Below are 21,603 nucleotides of genomic sequence, written 5' to 3'. Positions count from 1 at the left end.
GTTATTTTTGGTACTAGGGAATGAACCCAGGGGCACTTAACCACTGAGCCACATCTCCAGCCCTTTTCAAATTATTTATTTATTTATTTTTTCCTTTAGAGACAGGGTCTCACTGAGTTGCATAGGGCCTTGCTAAATTGCTGAGGCTGGGTTTGAATAAGAGCTTCCTGCCTTAGCCTTCTGAGCTGGCTCCACATTGGGTTTTATACCCTGGAGCAAAATGCTGTGGTGGGCTAATGATGAAGGACCTCCTGTCTCTATGGGGGACTAGAGTCTGTTCTGCTGAAGCCAGTTACTCTTCATCCCTGGAGGTTGTTCTTTAGAACATTTTTTACTTGTTCTTGATAATTACAAATGACAGAGGAGGAGAACTTGATTGTTTCAAGGCCACCTGGAGAACTGTCCTGCAACAATAGAAATACAAAGATGAAAAGACACAGATCCTTCCTTCAAGGATTCAATCATCTCTTGTCTTGTGTAATAAATCTCCACTTAGGCAAAATCTGAATATGCAATGCAGACGTTTATCTATAGAAAAGCATGCTAATTCACAGCGTCCAGGTATAAACTTCATAACTTCTCTATTTCTCTTGATTATGGAGTTCGAAAACAAAATCACTTTTGTATGGGAGCTTTAAAGCTCCGGGAAAAAAAAAAATCTACAGCTACTAAAATTAAAAATGTTAAAACAGAGTAAGTGGAAACAAGACCATCTTTTAAAGGTAGGTCTAGAATTAGTTATGCCTTTTCAGTTCCAAAGTGGCTTATAGCAAGAAAGAAGGTAGTTAGCTCCCATCATACTGGGTATTCCCATTGTGCTTCTTCCCTGCCCCTGCCCAGCATCTGTCTAGGTGGGAAGCTAGGCCAAAAGGGGAAAAGTTTTTCTTCTCTCATCTTCATTGTCCTGCTTCCCCAAATCCCTGCTCTTCCTGTACTTGTAGGTCAGACACATGATCAATTTAAGAACAGCAGAAATCTAACAGAAAGTCAAATACTCGCTTTCTGATATTTACCCTGGGGCCACTTTGGTTTTCATTTTAACTGTGATTCTACACAATTCTTGGCTTTTTATTTGTGTAAGAAAGTTAGTGTAGTGGGAATACCGTGGGTCTAGGATCCAGACTACTCTGAATTTTAATCAAATTCTCTGAATGGTAGTTTTGTAGTTTTGGAAACATAAGCATTGGTGAATTTTACAGAGGTTAGTTGAAAAAAAAAAGGTGCTACTTTTATTGGTTGAGAATTAAAATCTAAGACTACTCATACCCATTTGCAGCTTGTTCAGCCTACTCTAGGAAAGCAGTCCTGGATCACAATTACTTCAAGTTTATCATGACTCCTCAGTTTTCAGTTTCTCTCAGAAAGCTTGGGGCATGTTCCCACCAGCATTACAAAACATCTCTGCTCAGCTACTCTTCAACCTTAGGGCTATTTCCTGGATGGTTAGAGCTCTGCAGGTTGGGACCCTTTTTATTTCCCCTCGGTGCTAAATACACTCATCAAATATATTTAGTGCCCTAAATATAACTAGTCTCCACTGTCTTCTTGACCCCTTCTCTGGGTTGAGAATGCTGAAGACAGTGGAACTCCTGGATTGTGTTTTCCTGATATAACACACTCCCAGTGGGGTATGCAAATGAGCCCCTTCTCTGACTGCTGCTCAAGTGTCTCTGAGCTTTCCAGCCTCCTGTTTTAATGTACAAATAACCATAACCCCAGCCTTACCCGTGTGTAACTGCAGAAGTCTAGTCCCTTCATAAGTATTTTTTTGCAGTTCTAATGAGGACATTTTATGATGATAGAAACGACTTGATAAATTGATGATAATATATCAACCCATAAAGTAAGAAGATAAAGAATATAAAAAGTTTTCCAGCTGAAGATAGTATAAAACCATTTTAATTGTTTAGGATTTTTTTCAAGAGTAAACCTTTATGATTCTTATTCTTGCAAAACGGTGCGAATTTCTTTTTTTCCCATTTTTTAGAATTTTAATTTGTTATATATGACAGCAGAATGCATTACAATTCATATTACACATATTTTTGAGTTCTTTATATACCCTAGAGATTAGTGCTCTATCTGAAGTGCATGTGGTAAAAATTGGCTCCCCAAACATAGGCTCTTTATGCACCTCATTGATTGTTTCTTTTGCTGAGAAGAAGCTTTTTAGTTTGAATCCATCCCATTTATTTATTTTTGATTTTAAATCTTGAACTATAGGAGTCTTATTAAGGAAGTCAGGGCCTAATCTGACAAGATAGAGATTTAGGCCTACTTTTTCTTCTATTAGATACAGAGTCTCTGGTTTAATTCCTAGGTCCTTGATCCACTTTGAGTTGAGTTTTGTGCATGGTGAGAAATAGGGGCTTAATTTCATTTTGTTGCCTATGGATTTCCCAGCACCATTTGTTGAGGAGGCTATCTTTTCTCCAATGTATGTTTTTGGTGCCTTTGTCTAATATAAGATGACTATAATTATGTGGGTTAGTCTCTGTGTCCTCTGTTTTGTACCATTGGTCTACCAGTCTATTTTGGTTCCAATTCCATGCTGTTTTTGTTACTATTGCCCTGTAGTATAGTTTAAGGTCTGGTATAGTGATGCCACCTGCTTTACTCTTCCTGCTAAGGATTGCTTTAGCTATTCTGGGCCTCTTATTTTTCCAGATGAATTTCATGACTGCTCTTTCTATTTTCATGAGGAATGCCAATGGCTATTGTAAATGTGGTAATTTTCCTTGTTTCTCTTTCAGAGGTTTTGTCACTGATATACAGAAATGCCTTTGATTTATGTGTGTTGATTTTGTATCCTGCTACTTTGCTGAATTCATTTACTAGTTCTAGAAGTTTTCTGGTGGAATATTTTGGGTCTTCTAGGTATAGAATTGTGTTGTCAGCAAATAATGCTAATTTGAATTCTTCTTTTCCTATCCATATCCCTTTAATTTCTTTCATCTATCTAATTGCTCTGGTCAGTGTTTCAAAAACTATGTTAAATAGAAGTGGAGAAAGAAGGCATCCCTGTCTTGTTCCAGTTTTTAGAGGGAATGCCTTCATTTTTTTCTCCATTTAGAATGATGTTGGCCTGGGGCTTAGAATAGATAGCTTTTAAATGTTGAGAAATGTTCCTGTAATTCATAGTTTTTTGAACATGAAGGGGTCTGTATTTTGTCAAATGCTTTTTCTGCATCTATTGAGATGATCATATGATTCTTATCTTTAAGTCTATTGATGTGATAAATTACATTTATTGATTTCTGTATGTTGAACTAACCTTGTATTCCTCAGATGAATCCCACTTGATCATGGTGCATGATCTTTTTGATATGTTTTTGTATTTGATTTGCCAGAATTTTATTGAGAATTTTTGAATCTATGTTCATTAGAGATATTGGCCTGAATTTTTTTTGATATGTCTTTAACTTGTTTGGAAATCAGAGTGACATTGGCCTCATATAATGAGTATGGAAGTCCTCCCCCTTTTTCTATTTCCTGAAATAAATTGAAGAGTATTGGTATTAGTTCTTCTTTAAAGGTTTTGTAGAACTTGGCTGTGTATTTATCTGGTCCTGGGCTTTTCTTGGTTGGTAGGTTTCTGATGGCATCTTCTATTTCATTGCTTGAAATTGATCTGTTTAAATCATGATTCAATTTGTGCAAATCATATGACTCTAAAAATTTGTCAATGCCTTTGGTATTTTCTATTTTATTGGAGTATAAGTTTTCAAAATAATTTCTAATTATCTTCTATACTTTTGTAGTGTCTGTTGTGATATTAACTTTTTCATCATGTAGGTTAGCAGTTTGAGTTTTCTCTTTCCTTCTCTTCATTAGCATGGCTAAGGATTTATGAATTTTATTTATTTTTTCAAAGAAACAACTTTTTGGTTTTTTTCAATTATTTCTTGTTTCAATTTCATAGATTTCAGCTCTGATTTTAATTATTTCCTATCTTCTACTAATTTTGATGTTGCTTTGTTCTTCTTTTTCTAGGGCTTTGAGATGTAATGTTAGGTTATTTATTTGTTGGCTTTTTCTTCTTTTAAGGAATGAATCCCATGAAATGAACTTTCCTTTTAGAACTGCTTTCATATTGTCACAGAGATTTCGATATGTTGTATCTGTGTTCTCATTCACCTCTAAAATTTTTTAAATCTCCTCCTTGATGTCTTCTGCAACCCATTGTTCATTCAGTAGCATATTATTTAATCTCCATGTATTGGAGTAATTTTTTAAATTTTATCATTGATTTCTAATTTTATTCCATTAGGATCTGATAGAATGCAGGATAGTCTCTTTACTTTTTTGTATTTGCTAAGAGTTTCTTTGCACAGTACTTGGTTTCACATATGTTGGGAATGTGAGGACAGAAGAATAGAGAAGGAGAAGGAAACAAACAAAAACTTGAAGGAAGAAACAAGGACTGTTTGGGTTGGTGATCTGCATCTTTTTTGCTTCGCTTCTCATCCAATAGATGGAGTTGTCTGTTCTTAGCTGGTATCTCTGCCCTCAGGATGGTGGTTACCAGAGTGTGAGGGTTGACTTGGGTGCAGGGCACCTGGAGGTAGGGTATGGCACTCACAGGTCCCGATGGGAGGCTGCACCTCAAGGATCTCCTTTGGGGCCTGCTTTTGTGATGTGGGCGCCTGGTCTTATCTCCTCATCATGCCTGTAGACCTCACAGTTCCTGGTCTCTATGTTAGTCTCTAAAATGTGTCTCATTTACCCTCTCCTTTCCACTTCCTAATAAGGGACCTTGCTCTCTGGAGGTCTTATGAATTGCCCTTTGACTGCTGTGCATCCTTTGAGGACAGCAGTTTTGTACTGGGCAATCACGGTGCCAGGTTAGCAGATGCTGGGGAGAGGGAGGAGTTAGAAACTATGGGTACCTGGCTATCCCGTGTTCCAAACTGGTAGTTGCCCCAACTAAAGATGGAGATGTTGGTGACCCAAGATGGAGGCAGCTGCTTTCAGTGAAGGGGTGTCAGGTCAGGTGGGCGGGAGCTGCTTGATGGCATTGTGCGACCTGTTCAGAGATGGGCTCTGTGGCACGTAGAGTTGTAGCTGTTGGCTGTCTTCAGAGCCTTGGCGATGTCCGCAGGTGCAGGCAGGCTACTATGTGCATAGGGGACTATGGCAGTAGCTGCCAAGTCCCAATATGGAGGTGACGAGGGGAGCCCCATGTTGGTAGATGGGGGTCCACACGGGAGTGGCAGCTGGAGTTCCTGTGTGTGGAGAGTGGCTGAGTGTCCTGAATGGGAGTGGCGTCTGGGGATTTTGCACTGGTGCTGATGCTAGTGGTCCTGCTAAGGCACCCGAGAGACCTGCATGGGCGAATAGACTGGAGTCTGCAGCCCTACGGGGGCACTGGTACTGTCGTTCCTGAGAGGGAGCAGCTCAATCACTCTCAGAGAAGCAGTATTCCCAGGGCACAGAGCAACACAGAAAGCCGCCTCCCTCTGGCCTGCCATCTTGGATCCCCCCCCATTCATAAGTATTTTTGGAAATCCCTAAGAAGTCCTTAGGTGCTCTAAAAAATATTATTCTGCTTTGTCCCTTTGCCCAGCTCCATATCACTGCTCCAGGGTCTCTTTATAAGTCTTCATTCTGGTAGTTCTTTTTAGTCTGCTTTCCCCACAGATCTGGCAAGAGACCCTTCTTTTCTAAGTACCCTAATGCACTAGCAAGCTCTTTTTTTGTTTGAAGGACTTCCAAAGAATCGGCCATTTTGGAGAGGAACTTGAATCCCAATCAAGAGAATGAAAACTTAGTATAAGATATGGAGGCTGAGAGTCCAATGGTCTCTTCACAGGGGATTCACTTCTCAACCTCCAGCAACACAAAACATTGCTGCAGTTGACACTGTTCTCCTGGATCAGGATTTCATCACTGGTGCCCTTTTACTCTAAATTCAAGATGCACACACCCATGGCACAGTTCCGGCCAGGAAAAACAAAACTTCAGTAGTCACATGCTCAGGAACACATCACTCTAAACTCCCCTTTTCTCTCCTGCATCCATATTTTTTCTTTCCCTCTTGTATCATTCCCCTCAATAAATAAATGACTGTATTGTCCATACCTTAAGACAAATAGAAAATGCTCCCTCTATACTAGATTGTCCCACAGATACCTCTCCATTGTTTGGTACCATTTACATAAACCTTGAAGTTTCCTTCTCCGTGCTGTCACACATTTTTCTAGTTCCTCCTCCTCTTTTCCTCTTCTGTCTTGAATTTACTCTATTCAGTCTTTGGACCTCTCTAACCTACAGCCCCTGTCAAAGGACATCAGTGAATTCCATTGTTTGGAAGCTCATCTTACTGGACCCCTCAGGAGCATCTGGCACTCTAACATTCTCTTGAAACATTTGCTTTTCTGGATTTTGAGCCATTGTACCCTATGCCCTCTGGATTTTCCTCTTCTCTTTCTGGCAGCTCCTTTTTCTTCTATGGTTCCTGGACCTTAAATAACAGAACATTCCTGAACTCCTCTAGTGAATGTCTTCCCTACCCATACTCATTCCATAAATGATTTCCTACTCCAAGGCTCCCAAAAACATATGCCAATAGAACCCAAACTTACATCTCTGCCTATTCAAAGAAATGTCTGTCAAGAAAATCAAGTTAATATTTGCCAAAATTTCTGATAGATTCTTTTTTTAAATTTTCTTTTTTTATTGTTAATTGTTCAAAACATTACAAAGCTCTTGACATATCATATTTCGTACATTTGATTCAAGTGGGTTAGGAACTCCCATTTTTCCCCCGTATACAGATTGCAGAATCACATCGGTTACACATCCACGTTTTTACATACTGCCATACTAGTGTCTGTTGTATTCTGCTGCCTTTCCTATCCTCTACTATCCCCCTCCCCTCCCCTCCCTTCCCATCTTCTCTCTCTACCCCATCTACTGTAATTCATTTCTCCTCCTTGTTTTTTTCCCCTTTCCCCTCACTTCCTCTTATATGTAATTTTGTATAACAATGAGGGTCTCCTTCCATTTCCATGCAATTTCCCTTCTCTCTCCCTTTCCCTCCCACCTCTCATCCCTGTTTAATGTTAATCTTTTTCTCATGCTCTTCCTCCCTGCTCTGTTCTTAGTTGCTCTCATTATATCAAAGAAGACATTTGACATTTGCTTTTTAGGGATTGGCTAGCTTCACTTAGCATAATCTGTTCTAATGCCATCCATTTCCCTGCAAATTCCATGATTTTGTCGTTTTTTAGTGCTGAGTAATAGTCCATTGTGTATAAATGCCACATTTTTTTTATCCATTCATCTATTGAAGGGCATCTAGGTTGGTTCCACAGTCTAGCCATTGTGAATTGTGCTGCTATGAACATCGATGTAGCAGTATCCCTATAGTACTCTGTTTTAAGGTCTTCAGGGAATAGTCTGAGAAGGGGAATAGCTGGGTCAAATGGTGATTCCATTCCCGGCTTTCCCAGGAATCTCCATACTGCTTTCCAAATTGGCCGCACCAATTTGCAGTCCTACCAGCAATGTACAAGTGTACCCTTTTCCCCACATCCTCGCCAGCACTTGTTGTTGTTTGACTTCATAATGGCTGCCAATCTTACTGGAATGAGATGGTATCTTAAGGTGGTTTTGATTTGCATTTCTCTGACTGCTAGAGATGGTGAGCATTTTTTCTGCTAGATTCTTAAGCTCACTTTTTTTTTCTCAATTTGACAATTTCTCAGTTCTTTAAAACAATTTTACTGTTTTTTTTTTGTTTGTTTGTTTGTTTTTTTTTTTTTTTTGGTGCTGGGGATTGAACCCAGGGCCTTGTGCATGCAAGGCAAGCACTCTACCAAATAAACTCTATCCCCAGCCCCAATTTCATTTAGTTTTGTAGAATTGTCTTTAATTTTTATTTGGATTTTGGAAGCCTATGTTTATATAATAGAATTTTGGAACTGAAAAGAATAGAGATTAACTAGTTTAATAATCTTGATTTATAAATAAGAGAGTTAAAACTTAAGGAATTGAAGCCCAAGGGCATTTAGAAAGAAGTAATGATCTTTTTTTTAAAAAAAAAATTGAATGAATTATTTAAATCCCCATAGATCATAAAGTATTTGACTAATTAAAAGATATTTCACAACAAAATTAAAAATAAGAATTTAAAAAACAAGATAAAGAGAAAAATCTGTTAAAACACAAAATTTGGGCTACAGTAAAAGATATAATTAATTCATCTTTAAATTTTGGTGTGCGAGTAAATGTATTTATTGGCGAAAGGGCCACTTGAGTCATTCTCAGAGCAATGGAGAGTCTCAAACTCAGGCCCAAACTCAGACAGAGGTACACTAGCTTCTCCGCTATGGGCTGATATATTAATTTATTTTAAAAAGCAATTACTGTAATCTGCCACATAAAATACTGCCAAACACATGTTGAAGTTTTTTACATGTCTGCAATAAGCTGGAGCTAGTTGGCATTTCTAAGTAAAAATACATTTTTAAAATTTGTTCGTTAGGCACTGCTCCTGAATAATAGTTTATTTGAGATGATTAATCATTTGAGACCTGCCTGTAGACATAGGGCACCACATTATAAATCACATCTTATTTTCATTCATAGGGAATGAAACAATATTCATTTTTTGGACATGATTTATCATTTGCAGGTTGTGTCTGCTATCGTTATGGGCTAGGAAAATGGATGGGTCATCTTATTAAAAATTTGAAAAACCTGAGCAGAAACCACTCTGTATCTTAATATTAAGATGTGTTGAATTACTGGCTGGAAAGAAAGGTTACAGATGAGTTCCTCTGTTATAAGCTAAGTGAAAGACATGCTAGCACCTGGACTGTGAAACCATTTCACGCAGGCATTCTTCGAACTGTTATTTTTTAAAGATACTGACAATTTATACATACTGTGTCTTCTTTCAGAAGCATGGGGAGTAATGCAGGTGTCAGGCCTTGAGATAAGAGTTCCTTTTTCTTTTGATGCAATTCCTTCCAGCTCTCAGTGGCATGTCATCTCCAAGTTAAAGCGCTTGGTACTATTTTATGAAATGCCACTTTCACCACCTGATACGTTCCTCTGTTCCCAGCCTGCCATTGTGAAAGCTGGTTACTAGGGGTGTTGTCAATGGGAGGATGTCATAGGTACAGTGACAGTCTGATGACAATAGTAGGATGTCTATTGTAATAATAGCATCACTCACATGAGGCTGGCAGGAAACTTAATCAAGGAACAAGAACAAATAGTCATGTGTTCTTTTTATTGAGCTTTATTTTATTTTATTTTTATTTATTTTTATTTTTTATTGTTGGTTGTTCAAAACATTACATAGTTCTTGATATATCATATTTCACATTTTGATTCAAGTGGATTATGAACTCCCATTTTACCCCGTATACAGCTTGCAGAATCACATCAGTTACACTTCCATCGATTTACATATTGACATACTCATGTGTTCTTGTCAATTTTCTTGACTAGAGGGGCACAAAGCTATGGTCCTGGTATGACTTCCTAGACTGTTTTCCTATAGCTGTTTAGTAGTGCCACCTTCTGCAAGTCTTCCTCATGATGAGGACAGAGAACAGGCTTTAGGATCAAATTTGCATTGCTATCCTAGCACTGCCAGTTACTGTGTGTCTTTGAGAAATTTATCTACCCACTATGAGTTTCAATTTCCTTATATGTACAATAAAAGTAAATATATGCATATTGTAGGATTGTCCCGAGGATTGAATGAGCACTGGCATAGTGGAACGTTTTCATAATTGGTCATTGTTGATGACATTACACATAGGACTAAGAAAAACAAATTCATTTATTTGAATCTCAGGCTTCTCTTCTATAAAGTGGGGAATAATAACACTGTCTTTGCAGAATTTCTATAGGTTTTTAACATGATGTATGTAAAACTTTTAACCTAGCATCTAGATGCAATAGCTAATCAATCATTTTATTACAGCTGCTAATCTAATTAGTCTGCAATACATACTTAGTAAATATAATCTTAAAGGACTATTAAGAGTGATATTCAAGGTGAAAGAATATCATTAGACAGTATGGTTATACAGTTAGTACAGATAGGTTCTAATCTCAACTCTTCTATTTATTAGACTTATGACCTTGGACAAGTTCTATAACCTCTCTGTGCCTAGGATATCTTATCTGTAAAATGGGAAGGACACAGTTCTTATCTTTTGGAATTTTTGTGAGAATAAAATGAACAAAAAATGAAATGCACTTCAAGTAGCACCTGACACACAATGAATACTAAATAATCATTCCCTAAAAGAAAATCTCATTCTCAACTATTTAAATTTACATGCATACATTCATACATGGATGTGCTCACTCACAGATAAACACATTTACCTTGGTTGGTTGAGGCTGAATAAGAACATGCAGTATTTAACTCAGTACTGACTTTGGCTAAGTTAGGAACGTTAGTAGTGAATTATTCATAAAATGGACTTTAATCATGTAAATTTTTTCCCTGTTATAGGGTTGATGAATATTATATTGAAGACACACCAATTTACGGTAATTTAGATAACATGATCCCAGGTAAGTTTTATTCTTTCATAACCTATCAATAAGTAGACCCACATAATTCTACAAAGAATTTGACAAAACTCACTTTTCAAACACAATCACATTTAAAAAATCCTTGGAGTAACGATAAATTCAAATATATTTAGTATATCATTTAGGATATGCTTCCAATGGTGTATATTATAAACTGCATTGATATTAAGAGTAAATCATCATCCTACCTTTCTAGATTCTCTTTCTTTCACTCTAGTAGTTATGAGAATACAGGAAGATCCTATTACCATGCATTTTGACACACAGAGAATTCATGAAATAAAGTTATTTCTAGAAAAGAAAATGATTCACAGAAACAGTGCTTTGTGCTCTATAAACAAAAGCAAATCTGCTGTAAATAATATGGAACAATAAATACTTCCTCTGGATTCCTGGGTTCTAACTGGTTCTTTTAAAATAGAGGACTTGGGGCTGGATGGATGGTAGATAAGGAAATAACAGTTAAATCATCACTAGGTGATTTACACATTTTTGTTCTTATATAAAAAAAGTGCTCTTCAGTTACCAGCATCCCTTATTCCTTGAATAACCACCTAAAAAACAAAGCACCCTTAATTCCTTGAAATAGAAAGCCTTGGTCTAGTCTCAGAACTAGTGAGAAAAGCTACTGCCCTTTCCCTATCAATCTCCACTCAATTCAAGAGAGAAGACTCTGGGGTTATAACTCCTGTTCATCTCTAAGGACCAAACACAGAGATTTCCTGTAATGTACTAGATGTAGCTGAATATCTATATTCAAAACAATATATAATCCTCCCAAAATTAGAAATGTGAGGTTTTTATCAGATCCAAGAATTTTCTTAATTATATCTTTAATTGCAAAGTGTCCTCTAAGCACTGAATTCTAAGGAATCAGAAACTATTTCTCAGAAATACATTTTTAAAAATAATTTGCCCTCTTGTCTCCCTTTGCAGAATTGTTGTGCCCACTAGTAATATTTGAGAATTTAAATTCTCATGTATTCTACTGGCCATACCTGTAATTTCCATACACAAGTGAGCTCAGATGTCATTTCCCCAGAATCTGAGTTAAGTGTGTACTGGATTGGGTTTATGATCTGCTATTTAACCACAGGTGATTCTGATGCAGATTTTTTTATCGACTATGTTTTGAGAACCCTGGACTATTTGTCTGTGTTGCTTTTTCAGAAAGGGTTGAAAGATTATTAGGTATCTTTTACCATAGTAATGTATCTTTTTGCTCTGAGGGCAAATTGGTACAGTCTATATATTTTTTTAGGTAACTGTGCATCCTAAGTGGGGGTATCTAGTGACATATTTGGAAGAAGAAAGATATGGATTGATTAAAAAAACTCATTCTCATAGGATGAAATAAGTACAAGTCTGCTGGCTTTTAGACACTGAATAAAAGTACCAAATATATAGGAACAGCATTGTACAGACTTGGACTTTTAGGTTGTGCCTGTGCTAACTTGTCACTGACTATTGAGATAAAAATCTTAATGTAAGGCTTCTTTTCAAAATCAGAATGTTTGAGTCATGACTATGAATAAAAATTCTTACTTGTAGAATTATAAAATTGTAATTACTAATATATTATATATATATATATGAACTTGTACTTTATGCTACCATGTATCATTTGCAATTATATCTAAGTAACAAGGAATACAGGTAATCCTTTACACATGGGGTTTTTATAACATCTAAATGGTAGCTTAAGATGAGACTGTCATATCCTATAATGGTAAACATTTTTTATCCCAAGGACTTTTATTTGTCTCATTATTAATGCTGTGAAGCAAAAGACTTCACTGTCAGCCTGGCATGGTGGTGAACACCTGTCATCCCAGCAGCTTTGGAGGCTGAGGCAGGAGGATCACAAGTTTAAAGACAGTGTCAGCAACTTGGCAAGGCCCTGAGCAACTTAGTGAGACCCTGTCTCAAAAAATAAAAAATAAAGAAAGGTAGGGGATGTGGTTCAGTGGTTAAGCATCCCTGGGTTCAATCCCTAGTACAAAAAAAAAAAATTAAAAATAAATAAAAAGAAAAGAAAAGACTTTACTATCTGATCTGCAGGTAGCAGTTTGTGTTTCCTTAACCTCTTTGCAACTCCACCAAAAAGATTGTTAATAATTCTTTGGGGTTTCTTATTTACATTTGAATGTTTTTTTGGTCATGTATTTTTCCTTTCACTAGTGCATTATAGTTATACATAATAGTTGGGTTCATTTTGACAAAATCATACATGCATGAAATTTAATTTACTCCATTTCAGTCCCTGGTGCCCCCCGCCCCTTTCTCTCCCCTCCTCTGTTTCCCATTTCTCGACTCTACTGGTTTTCCTTTCATTTATTTATTTATTTTTAATGGAAGCTTTATAGGTATACACAAAGGTAGAATTCACTGTGATATAATTATACATAATATAATTTTGTCAGATTCATTTTGCATTTTCTCCCCTTTTCTGTCCCTCCTTCCTCCCTTTCAATCTCCTTCTTCCACTTCACTGATTTTCCCTTTATCTTTATGATATCCAAAGTCCCCATCTTTTCCACTTACTTTATTCTTACCTCTGCATATGAGAGAAAACATTTGATCTTTGCTTTTCTGAGTCTGGTTTATTTCATTTAGCATGATGTTCTCCTGAATAGTGTGTTTTTATTTGTGCTCACATTCTTTATTTCTTTTCTGTTGTACATCACAATCTTTTCAACTCTCCAGAAGAAATGAATGAAAATTGCTATGAACAAATGAAAGCCCGACCAGAGAGACCTGTAAATAATATGCAAGAAGCTGCTCCATCTGCACACGTGAGTTTTGTTTTTCTGTACCAAAAACCAAGTTCAGTCTAGGTCAAAGCACATGGGCATGTTTCAAGAGCATAAGAGAATTGCATTCTGATATGTGCTGAAAGTAACCTGCTGGAAATTTTGTAGCATGAATCAAATATCAAGTTCTGGGACCTGAGCTCTACAGAGCAATCAGAGGCAAGTAAACAACATCTGAAGCACACTCAAAGAGTCAAACTTATGTATAGATACGAAGGCAAGATTTGAAGGTAAAAGCTGGATTATTCCTAAAGAATGCATTATGATTTTCCTTTCAAAATAAAAAGTTCATGTGCAGCACAAAGATAAATGTAAAAGCTGACATATACACAAACTCACAAGAATCAGACCTCAGAAATCCATGAGAAAGAGAGAGAATAACATAAGCTATAGTATAACTTAGCTGGATATGAAACAGCATACCTCTATTTTAAAAGGCAAATGAGTGTACATTGTAATATAATTCTCTGATTGTACTTTTTTTTGTGTGTGTGATGCCAGGGATTGAACCCAGGGCCTTGTGCATGGGAGGCAAGCACTCTACTAACTGAGCTACATCCTCAGCCCTCTGACTGTACTCTTTATGGCATGAAATTGTGAAATATACACACAGTTTGTGTGGACAGGCAGGACAGAAACTTAAGCAGAAAAAAAACTCAGGAAAAATATATAGTTTCTCCTTTTCCTGCCACAATCAGTTCAACCTCATCAAACATCACACTAACCCTTATTAAAAATCATTCAGAAGTCTTAGCTTTCTTGCTCCCAAAGTGCCATAAATTTCAGTTAAAATAGTTCTCTTCAATTATATAATTTCTCCTTACTACCTTGAAATAGCATAAAGGAAAGCATTTCCTAAGCAATTGTTAGGTGTCAGGCCTGATATCCTGTGCTTTATATGTACTATCTCTTTAGATGACTATGAGAAAAGCAGCATTATTATTCCCACTTTACCAATGCTTGTGAAGGTGGAAATCTTGTCCTGGGGCACCTAGGTACTAAGGATGGAAACAGAATCCAACCTATCCTGTCTAATGGAAAACATTCTGTCCCCCAAATGGGTCACATCTCAGAAACTTCCCATTAAGGTAGAATTTCTCTCTTTGTTATTTATGTGAATTCCCTAAGAAATCAGATTTCTTGAAATTTTTATTAAGAAATCAAGATGTGATGAGGTTGGGCAAAAATATAAAGGCTTCAAATCTATCATCTGATGTTCAGATAATTGTAAAATAATTTTTTAGATAAAATATGTATGATATTATATGATCTGCTAAATCCATGATAATAAGAGGACACCTCTCATAGAAGATTAAAATATAACCATCCCATCTGAAATTTAGGGATTTTGCAGGACTTTGGTTGTAAAGTACTGAGAATTATGAATAGAAGTTATGACACAGGAATTATATAAGTTAGCATTTTTTAGCTACATCTGGTTTTCACTCAAGTGGAAATTACACAAAGCCATATAACATTGTTAAGTGTGCTCTTTTATAAATTGCATATTTAAATATACCACTCACAAAATTAATCTCTTTTCTATCACATTCTTCTTACAAATTTAGTTTCACACATTAGAAGTAATATATTTATATTTGTTCAATTCCATTTTATTAGAAAAATCATGATCTACTCAGCTTGCCATTATCATGCTTTGTTACTTTGGTCAACCACAGAAGTATAAAAAGTCTTCAATTTTATATTGTAAAACTTGAGGGAGAATATTTCTTTGTTAGAAAAAAATGTAAATAATCTTCTTAGCTTAGAAAGTGATGTATGTGGTTTAGAGATTATAATTCCAATACCTCAATCTCCAATAACTAGAAAGAGTTGATCAGGAAACCTAGTAATAAAATGAATCCACAGGAGTCCCATATCATATAAAATTTGAGGGATACAAGTGTGAGCTTTTTCCTTTTGCCTTCATGTCCATCTCTAACCAACCTCTGCTTTCCTTCCTATGTCAGGCACCCTCTCTCCTTGTCAAATTCAATACTCATACTTATGCTCTTGACCATTTCTCATTTTTCTTTCAGGATTCTATACCTGCAAGTACTTAACTCTTCTCCATCTTACATTTTAAAAATAAATTATCACTAATTATCTAGTAATATGCATAAATATTCTCAATATTTAAAATGAAAACAGAACAACAAAACTTGTTTTAACCAGTTTTCTCTCTAATTTCTCAACTGGCTCTTAACATCCTCTTTTGTTTCCATTTTTCTCTGTAGATACACATTCCTTTACCCCTGTCATCCATCCATACACTCAACTGAAACAGTACTTATGGAAGCCTCAAGTGATTATTAAATATATAATTTTTGGTTCTTTCTCAGGACTCACATTCTATGAACTCTACAGCATTTGATAAAGTTGACCAAGTGTTGACCAGACATGTATTATTTGAAATGCATTTATTATTTGAAATGTGAAATTATTAGAAGTGCAGAAGTCAAATTCAAACCACTTTGGCATAAAAGGAATACCATTGCTCTCTATGACTAAGAGATCTAAGGGTGTATTTTGGTTTTGAGATGATTAAATATGGAGGTGACCTCCATATCTCCTCATGAAATTACTAGCTTCATTATCTTCTCCTATCAACAGACTCTTTGACTGAGGGTGAGCAAGTAATTGGAAAGCTCAGATTTGTTTTTCTAAACCCTAGGAAAAAGACATCTTTCAATCCTTGAATGTATATATCAATCCGAAAAATTTTATCTAATTGGATCTGGTGAAATCACATGCCCATCCTGAGCTACCCTCTATAGCTAGTGAGATTGGAGGCAACTGATGATTGGTCCAGCCTTGGTTACATGCTTAGTCTTTTGCTGAACTCGCGGTATAGTGCTATAATTGACAGCCTGTCCAAAACTAGATATGAAGACTTTACCAAAAGAAGAGGGAGAAAATTATCAAAGAAAGAACAATAGAACAAAGTGACAGATAGACAAAAAAAAAGATAGGCATCCTTTTGTGTTACCTAATATCTTTCAAACTTCACTGATAGCTTTTCTGTCTGGGCAAAGACAAAGCAGATAACAGTACAAGGTATGGCAGGAAACTGTAAATTGTCCAGTTTTCCTGGAATACAGAATTTATGTTGGGGCATAGTGGGAATAGAAATAGAAAACCTTAAAGGGCAGGATATGAATTTCAGACTTTAGTCTTTATGCTAAGATTTTGGGGGATGGGATGATAAAATGAAAGTTGTGCCTTACAAAGATACTTTAAACAAAGTACATGGGATTAATGGCAGAAGGGAAAGATTAAAGCAAGGATACCACTTAGGCAATTGTTGCAATTATTTTTTTAGAAATCATTTATTTTAAGAATAGAAAGTTTTACAAAGAAACCAGAGAGTTTGTAAGCAGAACCATCTCTTCTGCCTGACAGAAAATATAAGACATCCTACTCTTAGCATGAAGATGAGTACAAATAGGAAGATATCTACTCAAAAATTAACATTTGTTAATCCAAATGTTACTTCCTCACTCCTGCATCCACAAATAGATATAATTTTGGCCTATTCTTACAAGTAAACCCTGAATACAGAAATCTTTGGTTGGTTCAATGGCTATCCTTAAATTTTAGTCTGGAACTTCTAATAATTATGATATCATTGTACTTTTGGACAATAATTACAGCTTCCATACATATCATCTTTATCTACTGATCATAACTGATAACTGTGAGGCAGACATTACTACTTTTATTTTTAAGGCAAGAAAGCTGAGGTTTTAAAACTGACTTTTTAAAAGTTGCTTGAGGTTCCATGATTAGCATATTGTAGTGTTGAAATTCAATTCTAGGTTTTCTAACACCAAATTAAAGGTCCTGGCCTCAGCTTTGTTGCTTCTCCAAGTTGCTCTAGCATTTTATCCTTTTTGTCATAGTTCTGACCTAGCTCTAGGCCAGAGAGATTACTAGACTGTCTTACATCTCAGATGTGAATGGACATCTCCAAGGCCAACTTAAAATGAACTCAAAGGGGATTTGGGCACAGATACACAAGAAGGAAATAACAGGGAAGGATGGGAAATTTAATTCTTTGTCAACTATCAGTCACTTAAATGGATGTTGTTATCTTGATACTTATGAATCTTAAAGTGTAGGGGAAAAAATGGGGACTTTTGTGGGTACCATTAAATGACCTTGTAAGCACATGTAAAGTAGAACTTGCCATATGTTTAATCCCTTTCTACCATGATTATTCCCAACAAACTGAGGTATTTTTACTTGGTAAGAACAACGTAAGGGTAAGAATCACCTGAGGTTAAGGTGGAGACAGGGACTGGTGAGCGTCAATCTAAAACAGTTATGTCCACTTTAAGTGGACATAAGAAAGAAATAAAAATCCAAGTAAAACATTCATGGAAACATTCTTCAAAACTTGACAGCTTTTATAAAAAGTATGAGTGCATAAAATATCAAAGACAGTTTTCTTTTGGTGAATAGTTGTTAACTTTGCACCTTTTTCAACTCAAAAGCCTTGAGTTGGTTATTGATTTTTGTTCTGTTATCCTAATTGATGGGTTAGGTAGCTGAAGCCAAAACCAAGTTACTTGTTTTTCATAAGACATACAAATTTCAGAATTTATGAAAGTGAATGAACAGACTAACAATGAAGAATCAACGTACCGTTCTCTTTAGGTGCCTGCTGAAACACAGATGTGCTACGCCTCCCTTGATCACAGCTTCAAGGGGAAGCGCAGGAAGCCCAAGAAACAGAATGCTCACTTGTCAGAGGAGGAAAAAGACAAGCAATTGCATGCAGTGGGTGCCAGCATTTCTACGACCAACTTGGCAGAGAGTTTCTCACCAGAAAGCCAGGCAATAGAGGAAAACATTCATGATGACCCCATTAGACTGTTTGGTCTGATTCGTGCCAAGAGAGAACCTATAAACCAGGCAGATTATGATCCAAGTCAATGATAATGCTCCTGTTGGAGATGGTTTTGAAGAAAACAAGATCCCCACCTAGCACAGAATGACCTGTCAGAGTGACAGTCTGATCATTTGTTGATGGGATGGTGGTTTACGTCTTATTCAGAGACTATATCCATAAGCACTAAATGTAGTGCTATTAAAATTAGTGATATGTCCATGTACATAGAATATGTCAAAATGCACTCTACTGTCATGTATATCTAAAAAGAACAAATAGAGAAAAAATAAAATGCAAATGTAAAATAAAAATTAGTGATATGAATTCCCCTAAAAATTGCCTAAGTAGTAAAAGTACAACAAAATTCAGCTTGCAAATTAAGCCTGATAGCAAAGTCAAAACTTTACAAAAATACCAAAGAGAGAAATAAACAAAAAAGTTTTAAAGCATAAATGTGTTCTGAAACATGTTAAAAGAATCATAAAAACCAATAATTCAACAACAACAACAAGAACAAGAACAAAGTTTTCCTCATTCACCAAAGTGAAACACTCTGTAATTAGAAGAAATTTTTGATTGAAAGATGTAGGAGAAATTAAAATTCATATGTAAGAGAAGTGGGATAATCCTCTTAAGAGGTATTTTCCCAAATGGAATAGCTTCATTAGTTTAACAATTATTAGGAAATTAATGTATCTTTCTTGCAACAATAAACTAATACCAAAATAAATTTAGAAATTCCACTAACTAGAGAAAATTACTATGGAAAACTGTCTATATATCCTTCTAGATATTTTATCATTGAGCATACCCATGAAAACACATCACTTGTTTCTTTATTATTTTTCACTAAAAAGAGGATTATTTTATACGTATATATATATTATTTAAACTCTCTTCATTTAAGGATATATTGTGGATTTATTCACACTGCTGTATTTAACTATATCAAAATATAGTTATATACCATAATTTTAATGTCTGCAGGTATTCTGTTGATGGCTAAATCAAATTTATTTAAATATTTTGAAGGATATTTAGCTTATTTTTTTTTCTTTTACAAATAACATTAGAATGAGAATCTTCTCTACATGTCTGGGTAATTGTCTAATTTCTTATTAGATTAAATGCTTGCAGAGGAATTGCTTTATTTAAAAGGTGTTCATATTGCAAATCTCTGTAAGATAGATTTATGAAGGGTGAAGAGTTGGATCAAACTATTCATGCCATTAAAATTCTGAAAAATACTCCTAAATTGTCCTCTATACAGTTATTTAAAAAACAAAAACCTCCTGTTATCTTTACCCATTGAGAAAAGGGAATTTAACAGGCTTATAATAAACATCTTCAATTTATCCCAGTCTACGTGCAAATGATGTGTCACTTTGGTATAGAACTGTAGAATAAGATACTTCAATTTCTTTCTTTCTGGCCAGTATTACAGATTTTATATTTTACATATTGTGATTTTCCCTCTAAATGATTGATTATCTTCTTAAAAAATTATATAATAATAAAAAGTGTTTTCATACTTATCCATGCTGTTTGAATTTCTGTAACTCTTCAGTCCTTTTTACAGTTTTGGGATTCTGTTTAGTATCAGTATCTTTTAGCTTTAAGGACTATTTATAGATTTATTTGAATTGTTGCATTATAATTATTCATAACATAATATTCATGATACCAGATTTGTCCATGCACATAGCATAATTTGATCAAATATATTTTTTGTACATCAGGTGATGAAGTACACCAATTTTTGTGTATCTGAAAAAGTATTTGTTTTCATTTTTGAAAGATATTTTCTCTGAGTTAAAAAAAATTTCATGTTTTGGCTGATGATATATTTTTTTTACTTATCTGCAGATGCTGCTCTGCTATCTTCTCACTTGCATTGCTTCTGATGAAAAATCTATGATCACACTTGTCTCTGCCCCTCTGTGTTTTATGTACTGTTTGCTGGTGTTTGTTTTAAGATTTTTTTATTACTGGTTCTAATTTGATTATAATATGCCTTGGTGGTTTTTTTTAATGTGCCTTACACAGGAATTTGGTGAGCATCTTCAAAATATGTGTTTACAATTTACATCAAACTTAGAAAAAAGTGACAGGTGGTTCATTAAATATTTTTTTCTGTAACCACCCCCTTCCTTTTCAGGTTAGTCCATTATTTGCAAATTATCCCATATTGCACTGATGTATTCATTTTATTTCAGTCTTTTTTCTAATTTTGGATGGCTTTTCTTTCTGTTTCTTCAAGTTCATGAATCTTTTCTTGTAAAATATCTAATCTGTGATAGTTTCGGATAAGATATATCTATGTAATTTCATATAATTGGTTTTTATCTTTGAAAACTCAGTTTGGGACTCACATCCTCACCTTTCAAGTCTTTTATAAAAAATACTTAATCTTTCTTCTAACTTCTTAAATACATGGGATAGTTATGATAACTGTTTTAATCTTTTTATATATAAATTCTATCATTTCTGTCAGTCTGAGTCAACTGATTTTCTATTATGAGTTGTATTTTTCTGCTTCCTTTAAATGTCATTTTTTATTAGGCAGAATATATTGTGAATTTTACTTTAGTGACAGCTAATTTTGCATTCTTATAAATATTTTTGAACTCTGTTTTGTAAAGTGTTGAATTAATTAGACACAAATGATCTTTCAGAGTCTTGCTTTCAAACTCTGACAGGACCAGAGCAGCTTGTAGACCTAGTTAAATCTACTACTGAGATGAGAACTTCTTTAGTACTTAGTACCAACCCCAACCCCAATGAATGAGAAGGTTTTCCATTTCAGCTGTTGAAAAACAGATGCTATTCCCAGCCTTCTATGAGTAATGGGCACTATTTCTCTCTCTCTCTCTCTCTCCCTCCCTCCCTCCCTCCCTCCCTCCCTCCCTCCCTCTCTCTCTCTCTCTCTCTCTCTCTCTCTCTCTCTCTCTCTCTCTCTCTCTCAGATGGATCTTTCCCCAAGTTTGGATAGTATCACTAGCACACACTCAGTATTAAACTGAATGCTTGAGGGAGACCCTCAAAACAAGAAAACATCTTGTTTTCTTCTTTATGCAAGCACTCTCCTCTATAGTACTCTTCTTGTTTTTTGACTTCTCTTCTCCTATGACTCCATTTTCTCCGTTCTGCAAACCTAGTTTCCCTTTACCTGTGCCAGGGCCTGCAAACTTTCTGCAGGCAATACAATAGGGCAAGGGGAGGATTGGTCTCATTTTTTATCCATCTTTCAGGAACCATTGATTGTCCTACATTACTTGATGTTCAGTGTCTTGAGTTCTATTGTTTCATTTATTTTGTCTGAATTTTACT

At 35.5% G+C, this 21,603-nt stretch overlaps 2 protein-coding genes across 7 annotated transcripts in view; one reads left to right on the top strand and one right to left on the bottom strand.

The window, feature by feature from the left end:
* Nucleotides 1-18,196, bottom strand: part of Retnlb (resistin like beta) — a 90,473-nt gene extending 72,277 nt beyond the window's left edge. For all 6 annotated transcript variants that reach the window (XM_078044267.1, XM_021733458.3, XM_078044270.1 and 3 more), the window contains exon 1: nt 18,027-18,196. The gene's annotated coding sequence lies outside the window, so the exon portion shown is untranslated. The remainder of the gene's footprint in view (nt 1-18,026) is intronic.
* Nucleotides 1-19,201, top strand: part of Trat1 (T cell receptor associated transmembrane adaptor 1) — a 32,359-nt gene extending 13,158 nt beyond the window's left edge. The window contains exons 4-7 of the mRNA XM_078041179.1: nt 786-804; nt 10,484-10,545; nt 13,273-13,361; nt 18,039-19,201. Coding sequence (XP_077897305.1) covers nt 786-804; nt 10,484-10,545; nt 13,273-13,361; nt 18,039-18,320 — 452 coding nt within the window. The 3' untranslated portion in view covers nt 18,321-19,201. The remainder of the gene's footprint in view (nt 1-785; nt 805-10,483; nt 10,546-13,272; nt 13,362-18,038) is intronic.
* Nucleotides 19,202-21,603: the final 2,402 nt, after the last annotated feature.

Source organism: Ictidomys tridecemlineatus, chromosome 3, assembly GCF_052094955.1.
Source record: "Ictidomys tridecemlineatus isolate mIctTri1 chromosome 3, mIctTri1.hap1, whole genome shotgun sequence".
Taxonomy (NCBI): Eukaryota; Metazoa; Chordata; class Mammalia; order Rodentia; family Sciuridae; genus Ictidomys; species Ictidomys tridecemlineatus.
This window is presented reverse-complemented; position numbering and strand designations above follow the sequence as displayed.